This window comes from Rhynchophorus ferrugineus, unplaced genomic scaffold (assembly GCF_030347505.1).
Source record: "Rhynchophorus ferrugineus isolate W39M unplaced genomic scaffold, kcgeb_rfMv2 rfM7, whole genome shotgun sequence".
NCBI lineage: Eukaryota > Metazoa > Arthropoda > Insecta > Coleoptera > Curculionidae > Rhynchophorus > Rhynchophorus ferrugineus.
Window position 1 is genome coordinate 14105555 of NW_027472586.1, and position 14861 is coordinate 14120415.

At 33.4% G+C, this 14861-nt stretch overlaps 1 protein-coding gene and 1 pseudogene across 2 annotated transcripts in view; both read left to right on the forward strand.

Moving 5' to 3' along the window:
- The first annotated feature begins 873 nt into the window (after window positions 1-873).
- Window positions 874-14861, forward strand: part of AdoR (Adenosine receptor) — an 88624-nt gene continuing 74636 nt past the window's right edge. The window contains exon 1 of one of the 2 annotated variants that reach the window (XM_076410152.1): window positions 874-1072. Coding sequence is in view for 1 of the 2 variants with exons in the window: in XM_076410151.1 (XP_076266266.1) it covers window positions 13331-13364 (34 nt within the window). In the remaining variant the exon portion in view is untranslated. Of the gene's footprint in view, window positions 1073-13315; window positions 13365-14861 lie in introns of those variants that run through there. The other variant, XM_076410151.1, reaches the window with a different exon arrangement.
- On the forward strand, window positions 5348-7476 carry LOC143199881 (uncharacterized; annotated as a pseudogene).

Below are 14861 nucleotides of genomic sequence, written 5' to 3' on the forward strand. Positions count from 1 at the left end.
GGAAGAAAATCACAATTATCAGTACATAATAAATTGCTATTATATAAGCAAATATTGAAACCTATATGGACATACGGAGTTCAATTATGGGGTTGTTCTACGAAGAGTAACATAAACAAAATACACATTTTTCAAAACAAAGTCCTGAGAGGTATTGTGGGCGCACCCAGATATTATAGAACTGATTACCTACATCGAGACCTTCAGATACCCACAGTCAGTCAAGAAATCAGGAGAATTGCAAGGGGGCATGAGGAAAGACTCCATTCTCATGAGAAAATATGAAGTATTGCAGCTTTTGGATACCACCATAACAGGACACAGACTTAAAAGAATCAAACCATCTGATCTTGTGTAGTGTCGTGTAGTGAGATGCATATAATAAGAAATACAGCAGTGACATGTATAAACATTATTTCACCAGAGACTGAGATAGGGCCGATGGGTCCTCCTAGTTATATACCTAGATTTAAGTTATCATAAAGACAAATTGTAGGTTAGTCGGACACGACTAGTAACAATATAATAATTAAATAATAAAAAAGACACATTAAAAAACAAACAAATTGACTTTTTTCTCGACACATCAAATACGTTTTTCATTTGAAACAGTTGAGAAAAATGTTTCTGATGCGGAATTGTCCGGATTACTTGGTCGGCGATGGCTTAATTGTCGAGGTACATGATACGACGTGTTGGTGTCGTCTAGCACAAAGAAAAAGAACGGCACAGGTCGCAATTCGCGCGTCTTCTTCGGCCGTCCTGCCACGCCACACCGTCCAATTAACCCACGACGGTCATATCAGCCACATTTTATTCTAATTATCTGGCTACGTGGATGGCGTAAAGTTGCGCAAAGTGCGAGGCGAACATCAGTCTGGATCGGCGACGGCGAGCGCAGGAGGTGACAATCGCGCCTCAGCAGGAAACGGGACGCTTCTTGGCCGTGAGGCGCGCATCAAGTTGTCGCGAAACTTTTCTCGTGAGCGTCGAACATTTTTTCGGTTTCGTTTCATGTGAACGCACTACGTTCGAACAGAGTGAATTGAAAAACATAAAGTGTTCTCTAAAGGTAAGATACACTTAATTTTTTAAAAAATCGGTCGGTCCAGTGGCCAATCAGTATAACTTATTATTATATTATATACATGACATGTAAAAAATCAAATCATTAGCGGATCTCCTGTATAAAATATTATCTTAATTATTTAATCTTATTCTAAATATTTTATATATATATATATATATATATATATATATATATATATATAATCAGATCGCATTGTATTAAAAGTTTTAGCTTATACACTTCACTATCACGTCGCACATTTAGCTTTTTAGCGAGCACATTGTTGTGGTGGGTCTTTATGGGTTCTAGGGGAATATCGCGTTGTATCACTTCATTACAGACATAGTACGGAGCATTGACACACAACACTTTGCTTTGGAATCGTTTTATGATGGTTATATTAGACGTGCTAACAGTACCCCATAGTTGGATTCCCTATGACCAAATATGATTTCAATAGATTCGTTTGGTATACGATTATTGAACATTGTTATATAACGATAACCTGGAACACTGGAACTGCCTTGCGGAACTTCTGGATATATTGGATGTAATTCAGTGAGTTCTTCCTCTTGTTTTTTTATGAATCTGTGAGGTAAGATTTTAGTAACTGAAAATATGGATGGGGGAGGAATTTTTTTAATTTAACCTGCAATCCTGTGTGCCATATTTTATCAGGACCCTGAGGTATGTCCAGGAATGCAGCTGTACAATATTTTTTGGCATTTAAGTCCAAATTTATTTTGTTTACAGGTCTATGCACTTGTTCTATAATCTCGTGCTTATTACGAAATCCAAATTATTATGTTGTTAAGCTTCTTTATGTATACTTTGTCAAAGACTTCCGAGATATTCGGTAGTAAACTTATAAGTCGATGGGAGGTGACATCATGGGAATGTTTTTAATGGTTTAAGAATCAATATTATTTTTGCTACTTTCCAAATGCTAGGAAAATAATTCATTCGAAGTATCAAGTTATAAAATAATATAAATTTTAATAATTTTACACCCTATGTGCGAGCTTTTTTACAGTTTATCTCATAATTGTTTGTTTAACTTCTCTGACTGTAAGTTTTTCATGTTTGATGTAATGTAAATTTAGGAAACTGGTAATTTTATTTTCTTCGTCTTTAGTTAGCTCAGACTATAAAGGCTTGAATAATTTTTTTAAGTGATTTGGAAAAATGTCAGCCTTTTCTGAATTGCTTCTAACTCAATCATTGTAATTTTTTTAATAGGTGGGTTATGGTATTGGAGCTTTTGGAGTTTTTTTCTTGCTTTCCATAATGAATAATCTGTAGCCCCAGTTGGCTTCAGAATTTCCAAGTATTCTTGAATTCCTTGGTTTTGTTCATTTTGGATCAATTCTTTCAGATTTTTTATTGCTTTATTGAATTTTCTTTTATTTTCTGCAGTTCTTGCTTGTTGCCAATTCTTTCAACTTGGTATATGTATCTTTTTTCTTGTAGCTGTTTCACTATTAGGACCGTGCCATATTGCCTGTGTCTATATTTCGAAACTTGGGGAATGTGTCGAAGACAGTGTTGTGAAAAGTATTTTCTCTTCTTTGCTTAAATTAATGCGCAAAGACGAGTTTATTTCTTTGATTAATTAATATATAGCAAGTATATAAAGAAAAGAAATATAAATAATAAATGTATTAATAGCGATACTTATGGGGAAGAGAACTATGAAATTAATTTGAAATTGACTTACTAATCGTTTTTAATCGTCTGGTTTTGTTAATGCCAATTCCGTTCTCGGACCCAACCGCTAACTAACTGCTAAAGCAACTAACGAGAACTCCACCGTTCTGTTTCATGTGAGTTTGTTTTTAAATTTCTTCTTCGAACGGAGATTCTGCTTTTGCTAATGGATCTCTGACGAAAATCGCCCGATTTCTTGATTTGTTGTTGACTGATTCTTGATTCTGCTTTTGACTGTTTTGTTTCTGTTCTTTGACTAATTCTAGTTCTGTCCTTTGACTAATTCTGATTCTTCACTCTAGAAACATCATGTTTTATCGCCATAGCTCCTTCCTTGGGTTCTTTGTTGGTTGAAGAAACCCTTTTCTATATCCCCATACGTTCAGATTTTTCGGGGAGGGAAAGACTCTTCCAGCTAGGACGGATGGAACACGTGTGTTACGGATTCTAAAAATGCTCGGATTTTCGAAGATATCGTGTCTTCTTGAAGTTTTTATGACTATATAAGTCAATAGTTAGAGTCACAATTAGGGCCTTCCGTCTTCCTTGTTACACGCGTCTAGCCTTGGTACCCTGGTACCTTCACGCCCCATTATCGGGAGCACGCGACAACGAGACGAAGCGTCATGTTTTTTTTTTCTAACTGGCCTCATCAGACATTCGATACAATACGATATTTCATATTGTCTGAAGTCATAATTCATTTCCCATGTCAAAAATATTAAAAAAATACTTAAATTACCTAATAAATTAGACCCCTAAACTATACAATAAAAAACGTTACTTTTTTCTTAAACTTAACAGAAAGTTAGAATATAACGGCGTCGCAACAGTAAGATATATTTACATATTTTTTTAATTATTACTTTTAGTGGCTCAACAATAATCAAGAACAACACATAATCATTTCCTATGATTATATTATATAAAATTGAAAAAATTGTGATCTTCTATGTAAAATATTATCTTAATTAGTTAGACTTATTCTAAATATTTTTCTGAAGTTTATATATGTCCTATAATTGGATCGGATGGTGTTTAATGTTTTACATTTCACATTGGGGGGCACTAACACTCTTTTAAAGTCCTTAACCCAGACATTCTGAATCACACTCGTTATGGGTTCTAAATAGATATCGCGTTGTATCACCTCATTAGAGACATAGTACGGAGTATCGACAATATTAGACTTGTTAACAGTTTCCTGCAGTTAGATTCCGTATGACCAAATAGGTTTGAGTACTAATTCGTATAGCAATACCTTGTTATCTAATGATAAATTATACTTGCAGATGATAAGCCAATACATTTGATGTAGTTTAAGTCCAAAGTGTTTTCGTTTAGTAAGTATGTGTCAAGTTAGGCGTCGGTCTAGATGCATACCAAGTTATATGGCATCCCCAGCTTGGGGAAGTTGACAATTATTAAAATTCAGTGGTGGGTATGTTCTTCTACAGAGAGTGAATGTTACATTGATAGATTTTGTTTCATTTGCTTTTCTTTGTTATGGCCTAAAACCAGGCGGTGGCTTGCCCTGGAGTGACAAGTTGGACCGGGTTATGTCGGACTGCCTCTGGGCTTACCAATACACTAACCGGAAGCCGCCTCACGCCCGAGAACCCGGCGTTTCTATTGATTCGCGAACTTGAGTTAACACATGACTGGATACTGTCGTATGGGGGCAAAAGTTTTGACTGCAGCGACGGATGAGGTCGTTTCAGCCTGGAAAAGGGGGGATAGGACTTGATGAGAGCGGTTAGGTCTTCTGGGAGGCCTAACCGCATGTTTCATTTGCATTAACACGCCATGTCTTCAGCTACAGTTGTATTTTATCAAGGTGTATTTGAAGCTTCTTTGATGCTGTTATTGGATTTTTGTGGGCTACTAGGTTGGCTGTGTCGTCCGCATATATTGCCACAATAGTGATTTTTGTGGTCGGTAGATCGGCTGCATATAAGAGACACAGTATCGGACCCAGTGGCCTTGCGGAACTCTTTTTTAAAGGCCTAACATATATCCAAGAATGTAGCTGAACAATATAATTTGGCATCAAGTCCATACTTATTTTGTTTATTAGTCTGTGCACTTGTTCAATAGTCTCGTGCTGATTACGAAACACAAATTGATGTTCTCGAATAATCTTTATTTTTCTATTATGTTGTTAAGCGTCTTTATGTATAATTTCTCAAAAACTTTCGAGATTATTATTAGTAAACTTATAGACCGATAGGAGGTGACATCTTCTGATGTGTTTCCTTCTTTGGGAATAATTATTGTTTTTGCTACTTTCTAAATGCTACGAAAAGAATCCTTCTCTGATCGTTATTGTAAAAATTTTCCGTTTCTGTCTTCTATGTTTTTTTTTCTTGGTTCTTCTCTGCTGAATATCAGTTTGTTTTTTTGTATGCCACTGTTTGAATAAACTTCATGAAATTAATAATATTCACACATGCTGCGTTATTATCGACAATTGGCCTATTTATCGGGCCATGATAGTTTAATTAAATTGTTTTCACAGGATTTCTTTGAAAACGTTAAGTTAGTTAAGCGTTAAACGGTGATAGTTACAGCATGGCGGACGCATCAACGTTTTGTGGCCAAGCCCTCGAGATATTCGAGAGAACAAAGAAGTATTTGGTCCGGCGTTGTCATGGTGGAATGGTGGCGTAATACCTTTGGCTGTCGGTGGCTGTCTTAGTGAATGTTTTTGGCGGTATTAGATCTCAAAGTAGCAGCTTTGTAAGCTTTTTGTAGCAATATCTAAATACAAAACAATACTGTCAATATATAATTGTTTATCTGTGGTTATGAATAATATTACAGCTTCTACATAGTTTTACGTGTTTCAGCAATGCAACTGTGGCGGATACTGTCGCACATGTTATAGCAGTTCTACTCATTTGCATTAAACTTCTAAAATATTGCTTTATTGAAGTTTTAGCCTCTCCAGAACCACTGTTCTTATTTTTTAGATAATGATAAGAAATAAAAATAGTAAATAATTTTGTTTTTACTTTTATAAATGTTATGCTGCAGATAATTTGAATCTAATGAAAAATCTAGACTGTCTAGCCTTTGAGCTAGGTTTTACAATTAATTCAGGTTTTTTAATTAATTTAAAATAATTTAGCTAGTGGGCAATAACATTTTCTACAGACAACATTGCAGGGACATGACAATCTTCCCTGGCATATAGTAGAACGTAGGTAAGTTTTAATTAAATTTTTTTCTCTATCCCCAGGGAAATGTTAGCAAGATACAAAGTGCTGTCCACACTTTCGAGAATATTTTCTGTGCATCATTATTATTAATAATTCGGATAACCTTAAATAGTTTTGCTCGTTGAAGCTCTGATGTTGACTCTGTATATCCAAGTAATGTATTTTACTTTCATTAGAAACCATATTTACCTTTTTGCATTTAGTTCTTGTTTCCTCCGATGACGTGCTTCCTTATGAAAACATTTTGATATCACTGTATTTTTATATCTTTTGCTACTACCTGTGTACAGCATTATTGACATAATTAATCACTGAATTCTCCCTAATGCATTTTTGTAGGTATTTTTTCTCTCCTCGCATACTTTAACCAAATACTCACCTATTTTCTGAACAATTACACACATATCTAATGGACAGAAATCTTTCACACTCTAAAATACGATTTCCTACAATTACTGCATGTTAATTACACGACTTTACGAAAAAAAATTCGTTCTTTGTCCTAAAGTTTATTTTATAATTTTCCGCTTAGCTAGGAACACAAACGAAAAGAAAATACCTTTTTGGTATAAAGTTTGCTTTTGTAATAGTTATAGTTATAATACTCATATTTGAATTTTTTATAAATTTTAATTATTTTTAATACATTTAAAAATCAAAGCGCGATCAAAGTGGGGTTTAAACGTTCACATAGTGCTGATAGATCGCACTAGAGTGGTAAACAGCGATCAGGTGTTTTGTACAAATCTGGAACACCTTAAAATATCGTCGCGAAAGTGTAAATATGATGCTGATGCGTTTAGTTATATATGTGGGCAATTTATTAAAGTTCGAGACGTAAAATACGAATTAAATACGTACCACATTCTCTGTGAAGCCTACGAAACATATTTTAACTTTCCTGTTCGGAATCAAGACAAGACATGGACTCCATATGTTGCTTGTAATAATTGTAAGAGATATTTGGAAGGTAATCAGCAAATTTTAATTAAATGGTGAATTAAATATAATAGACATATTAAATTATATTTCCATATTTTAGGTTGGTATTGAGGTGAGAAAAGGTCAATGAAATTTGCAACACCAAGAATTTGGCGAGAACCAAAAGATCAAGTTAATGACTGCTACTTTTTGCCGATTGTGAATCCGAGTAAAAGACGTAGAGGTAAAAATGCAAAACCTATCGAATATCGTGATCTGGAATCCTCTTCTGCTTTAATCGCACATGATCTGACACGACCAGTACCTGAGCCACCGAAAAAATTATCGCAGAAAAGTAGCTCATCTCTTAGTTCTCAGAAAAGCAATTCCGATAAGGAGTTTTTAACTACACCAGAACAACCAAAACACCATCTTATCATTAGAGAAGATTTTAATGATATAATTCGGGATTTAAATTTCCCAAAAAGTAAAGCAGAGCTTTTAGGCTCTCGCTTAAAACAGTGGATGCTTTATGATGTTATACATATGAAAACATGATGGGAGACTATATTTGGGGTTTATTAAGAGATAGTACCTATGAACCGACAACAAAGAAAAAGTAAAAGCCTACACTTATAAATTATTTTCTACCTTTTAGTTATTTTGATAGTAAAACCTAATGTTCATTTAAATGCTTTCATTTTCAATTAAAAATAACACCACAGATTTTGTAAAATATCGTTCAAGCGGTTTCCTAAATAAAAAGCAAACTTTTTCATGCCATATATTTTCTTTCGTCTAATTACGGCCCAAATAATTAGAATTTAATGCTTTAAAGTCAAAGTCAAATTTTATGTTGATCCGTGTTATTCAAACCTTTAGTTGTTTCCACTCTCATCACCCTGTCTTGGAAATAATCAGCATTGAATAATAATTCCATGTTTAGACTAAGTTTCACTCAAGTGAATAACTAAGCTGTTCATTTCCAATCCATCGAATGTTCACGATTCCATCATTTCTCAGTTTTTTGATCAATATTGTTTGACCGAGATCATCCAAACCGAAGGTGCTATTAACCTTTCCGGTTTCCAGCATGAAGCAGAATATATCTGCAATGAGTAATTAACAAATGCTATGACTAATAAAACCTAATCAATTGTTATTCCAACATTTACCCTTTTTCCAAAAACTTTAGTTGTCTTAACACCATTTTTATTATCATCTTGCCATGAGTGACCGTTCGGTGTATTGGTCCCATTCTGTAATATCCATGTCTCATATAGATACATAAATTGAAATAATAAGTCTTCCTCCATTTTATTATATGTTTTTATATGTTTATAAAAATTGTATTCTTTTAAAAGCAATATCCGGAAGTTCCATTAAATCTCTTCGATACTTTTCAGACTAACAGTTTCTTTTGAAAAAATTGTATTAAATTATGTTTGGATTGAAAAATTACTCACTGTTTTTATAGATTTCGTATATTTAATCTCTGATAGAGCTAACATCAATCGGATCTTGATTCGTCACCTGCTTCGTATGAGGACTTTTTCATTTTTTGAGATATTTCAGTGATCGTGTCCATACTAATATTCAGCGCAGCTGCAACACGCTAAATATATTTTCAATATAAACAGCAGCAAATTAATATTTAAGAGTAGAAATGCTTAGCTCCCTAACAAATTTTACTGGCAAGAAGGGGCCTCCATTATCTAGTTCCTGTTCGAAGAAACTGATTAGAGAGGCAATCTGTTCTGTCTGCCATCGGTATTGTCAATCAGAGTAATAATAAACAGCCATTTGAAAATTATCAAAATAAGTAAAGCGTTAAGACCGCATTAAGCGTTATTTGCTTAACGCAAGAAGTTTGGGGAGTTGTTGAAGAATTTTGCATACGTTGAACAACCGTACGACTTTAACAGGCTGGTTCGTTTACGTGTTCGAATGTATCAGACAGCATTGTATCTTTTTTTAACCAGAATAAAATGAAAAGGAAAATATTATCTGATTCTAAAACGAATTGCGGCAGGCTATACACTAAACATATTGATGACGTCTGTTCACAGCAACTTTGGATATATTATATGTTTGTTAAGTAGCCTGGCTGCAACAAAGCTTCCCATTCGAACTGCAATAGTGTATCCTTCACAACTCTTGCAGCGCGTGACTGTACGTTGTCTGTTACTCGTATTGTTTCCCCTTTTGTAACATTAGGTCAATCGACTTGACCATTTGACTTGGTAGAAATCTGCAGTAACAGTTTAAATAGTTTTAACAGCTCACAATATTCTACATTATTCCTGATATCATCATATAATTTAGGCTAGACATTGGCTGGACTTTAGGTTTTAGGTTAGATTTTAGACATATATTTTTAGACTTATGTTCATAAATATTCTGCTTCGCTCTTGATGTGGATGGTTTTGCTGGTCTAACTTATGGTTTTTTACTGGGATGGGATTATTGCTGTTAATCCGCTGTTCATCGCTACTCACAATACGCTACATAAAAAAAAATTAACGCGACAAGGTTATCGTATAGTAGCTAATTTCTCTTCATTTACATGTTTCCCATCGCATATAAACATCTGAAAACAGGCGAATGATCAATTACTAACAATTCACATCAAAATCACCACTCTTGAATCGTTGAAACAATAAATGACAGTTGCGATATGATAAAGCAGCATTGTTGTAAGTTCTTAAAAGTACTTGATGGACTTGGGCAGCAGATATCTCATCATTAATCTGTTTTTTTTTTTGGAAATACATATTGATGTATTAATCCCATACTCGTCTTGCTTGTGTATTAATACCAGCACAATAGAACAGCAGTAATACATTAATTTCTAAATTAAGATTGTACTATTGTATTGTAAGCATATTTATGTAATGTGATTAATAAAAAAATTAATCTGTTTTTGCAAATGTTTTTTATGGCACTGAAGTTCTTTGATTTAATTGACGTTTCTACCCAATTATTCATCCGTCTTTTCTCAGACTAGAGCGGGAATTTGTGTTAAAGAAGCAGCAGTAAAATCAATGTAATTTCTGTAGATTCAAAGCACACGTCTATTCTGTACCCTTGGATTGTTTCTACAAGTTGTTTACAGCAAACCTGCTTGACCAACTAAAACTAGCTTATGATATACCTTTTTCGTCAGTATTAGCTTAGCAGTTTATGATGGCTTACCATCATTATCCATGATTTTTTGACACTTTCGATTTTTATATGTGACCCAATTTTGATCATCCGTTAGCTCATAAAAACATGTGCAGCATTTTTCCCCTTGCCACAACGATATTGTAAAATATATTTTATTAGATTTCTCCATTTTAAAACAAGTTTCAGTGTTTTTATACCAATATTTGATGGTGGTGTCAGAAATGAAGAAGTAGTCTACGTTTATACGTTAACGTCAACACAATATACAACATCATAAGTTTCTATAAAATTACTTTAATATAACATATTTATCCTCTCTGAGAACAGCCTTTTGTCATCGTTCTAACAGTAATTTATTAGTAACAATACTAACAGTACTTGCTTTTAGAATAGAACAGAACCGCTTATGCACTAAAAAGCAGAAACCGAGATATCGAGAAAAATAAATGATAATTGCGTGAAGAAAAATCAGGACTATATGGCGGATACGGAAAATATTATTAATTAATACCAAATTCCAATGTTTCCCAATATGTCTCAGTAATAATACACTTTGTTTACTATGCCCTGTATCTATTTCAGTAAAATAGACTTCACAATTCTAAGACGTATTGCTTCATGTTCTTTTGTTAAATTATGTGATAACCATTTATAATGATTTTTAAGGGTTCATTATGTTCCTATATTTAATGTAAATTAGTTTAAAGCACAGCCAAGCCATTAAGACTTGAAGTATAATGGACTCCTAAATAAGAGGTTATATTACAAGCTTTAGTTCTTTTCAACTCATTTTTAAATTTAAAAATATTATCAAATAATAATACTTGTATCATTGTTATTACTATTTTCTCAAGAAAATACAATTTTAAAAGTGGATTACTTTCCCAAGGATCCTTTTCAATCAAATATAAGTTCTTGGAATTAAGTTGTTATGATTCGTTATTAGTTAATGAATGGTCACCAATAGCTACGATATTTTACAAATTATTCTACTTCACTATTACTAATTTGTATGAACAAAACGGTGTGTATAATACAGTGTTTTGTTATATTAATCTAAATACTGAGAATATTTATCGACGACTACGAAATTAAGCTAAGAAATTTTTAGTTATTTCCAACACGAATGGATCGCACATGTTGAAGAGTTATCTGACAAATTTCTTCAACTATAACTTCGATTTCAATATTTGAGTGCATAATTCTTTATGAAGTTAGCAATAAAACGATTGAAAAGTTACTCCTTGCCTAGTATGTGGCTAGTAAATAAAAATGTTAAAAGACAAAAATCACAACAAAAAAATCTATTTGCAATGATTTTTATGTAGTATTTCTATAAACAATGGAGATAACCTTTTGATCTTAGGACTTGCTCAAATATCAGCGAATGTTGAATGTGTAAGTATAGTAGTATTAATACTATAGGATGTCCCAAAATCGATCCAAGATTTTAATTTAATATCATAATGGATTGAAGAAAATATAAATTCGGATTTTTCATATTTTTCAAAAGTATTTTATCAATAAAAATTACAAATCCTAATCGGTGATATATATACGCCACATTTTTGGTAAAACTAACATTTTTCACTTCTTAGTCCAACATTTCCGTAACCGTTCATTTCATTTTTTTTTGTATCAATTACATCTTTCATTAGATATGCTTAATACAATCTTAATTTACAAATTAATTTATTACTACTGTTATAAGTTCTGTCGTACTTGCATTAATACACAAAAAAGGCGAGTACGGGATGACTATGTATTTCCCAAATTAAAATAAAACTAATCTACTTAACCTTAACTACTACTGAAACAACCTTATTATATGTTTTAAGGCGAATTATTGAATCACTTCGTGTATCCATTTGATTTCGAGGTCAGCGTGCAGCTCTTCATTGGTTACGTAGCGTTGAGCTTGGTAATTAATCGTAGAACTTTGTTTTGGGTGCGTTGGATTACTAGTTGGTTTGATGTCTTAGTGATTTTAGGTCAAGTTGAGAGTATCTTCCGACTAGCCAGTACAGTTGCTTGGCTTTGTCTAATCTGCTCTGCTTTTTGTTTGAGATGATGTGTCCAGTTTAACCTATCATCGAAAAATATTCCGAGGTATTTGACTGATTCTGCTTGAGGAATCGGGCATCCATCAAATTATATAATTAGGTTTTTGTAAGTTTGTTGCAACGCAAAATTATCATGGATAGATTTGGAGCTATTAAGCTGTATTTTTTACTCCATAGTCCATTTGTAGATCTTGTTGACCGCTATTTGTACTTTTTCTACAGCCTTGGACAGAGATACATCTTTTGCCATGATAATTGTGTCGTCGGCAAATATTTCCAAGTACTGTTTCTTTTGTTGTTGGGATATCAGCAGTATAGAACAGATATAAGAATGGTCCCAAGACACTACCCTATGGAACTCCAGCCGAAATAGATTTAATATTTCAAAAATGATTCAATTTCTTTTCATTTTGGCAGCAACTGACCACTCGGCCCATTAATTTTTTGACTGTTAATTCAGGTCATTTCCTTTTATGGTAACCATCTATCTTGATGGTAGATTAAAACTGAAGCATCACATTTGATAAAAAACAAAGCAGATCAGATGCAAAATTGAACTGTATTGGTTAATTGGAAGATACATCTAACTTGATCTAAAATCAAAGAGATTGGCTTATCGTTTAATCATAAAACCTATGGGGTGAAAATATGAGGTTGCACTAAAACTTTAAACCCACTAGTAATCCAACGCTGCCAAAATAAAGTTCTATGAGTAATTATCAAATACGAAGAGATATCCGATAACCTCGAAATCAAATGGATCAGTACAGTTATTGGACAGAATGCAGGAAATCAAAAGGATGCAACGAATCAAGTCATATGAATTTATAAATTATATAACTGTTACTCTACTTTAGATTAAGTAGTCTAGTTCGGAGGAGTCTAGTAGAGTTCTTAGAAAAACTTATAGTTTTTTGATGACGTTTTTCCAGAGTCTCATCGGCCATCTTCAGATCTTGCTTTTTTGTTCTTCAGTTCTCGTTACACGAGCTGAACATTTATATTGTATGTTGTTTACTGTATATATAAGGCTTATTAACCGATGTCATAGTATTTTAACTATTTAACTAGGAATCTCGAATGTTATAATGGTCCTCAGATGGAACTTACAATTGTGTCAGTGGGATGCTCACCTTGACCACCTTTGGGAGACTGTAGAGCTTTGGAAACTTTGATTGCGAATGGGACGATTTCTCTCTAGGAATATGTTTTATAGTAAGCCATAAATCTCTATTATGTTAGTGATTTGTTGTTTGTTGTTATAACGGCTCTTATGTTAATGAATCATAATTGTTTTATACAGAGAGAAAAAACTTAATATCAACACACCAGTTTGGATTTATTAACAAGCATTCAACAATTGACCAGGTCCACAGATTAACAGATGTCATTGAAAAAGTCTACGAAGGTAAAAAAGTATGCTCAGCTATAATCTTAGATGTAGCACAAACCATAAGGTTTGGCATGAAGGCCTTGTTCATGAACTACAGGAAAGGTTACCAAAATAATACGCCGAAATACTAAAATCGTACATTAGCCAGAATATCGAGAGGAGTTAAACAAAAAGAAGCTTACTCTACAATAAAAGTAGCTAAAGCAGATGTACCACAAGGAAGAGTACTGGGGCCAATGCTTTACTTACTCTACACTTGTGATATAGCACAAATCGAAAATATTACGATGGCCCCATTTGCTGATGATACTGCGATTATAGCTGTCGGAGACTATAGTGAAGAAGCTACACGAAAATTACAACAAGTAAGTGACAATATAAATAATTGTACACAAGCTGTTGGAAAATAAAAATTAACAAAAGTAAATCTGTGCATGTGCAATTAACTTACAATCAGCAATAACATTAAATAATACTATCATTCCATATAGCAACAACGTAAATATCTCGGAATGAATCTTGATGCAAAATTTCGCTGGAAGGAATATATAAAGAACAAAAGAAAAGAGCTGGAATTGAAGTATAGGAAAATTTATTGACTAATTGGAAAAAATCACAATTATCAGTACATGATAAATTGCTATTATATAAGCAAATACTGAAACCTATGTGGATATACGGAGTTCAATTATGAGGATGTTCTTCATGGATGGAGAGTAAAATGAACAAAATACAAAATTTTCAGAACAAAGTCCTGAGAAGTATTGTGGGTTCACCCAAATACTACAGGACTGACTACCTACATCGAGACCTTCAGATACCCACAGTCATTGGGAATTTCAATTGGGCATGAGGAAAGACTCCATTCTCGTGAGAATATTGAAGTATTGCAACACTTGGATACCACCAGAGTAGGACAAAAACTCAAAAGAATCAAACCACCTGATCTTGTGTAATGTTGTGTAGTGAGGTGCATATCATAAGAAATACAGCAGTGTCATGTATAAACATTATTTCACCAGAGACTGAGATAAGGCCGATGGGTCCTCCAAGTTATATACCTAGATTTAATTTATCATATAGATAAATTGTAGGTTAGTCGGAAACGACTAGTAACAATATAATAATTAAATAATAATAATAATAAATCGATTTATGGTCGATGATTCATTCTATAGCGATACAACAAGATGAAATATTTCGCTCTATATTGATATGTTTAAGAATATTATTGACTTTATTAAGGATTAGCCAACCAGTGAGAGATTCATCTTTAACGTAAACCATAAACAGTGCCAAACTATTTTATGAGGCTGCTC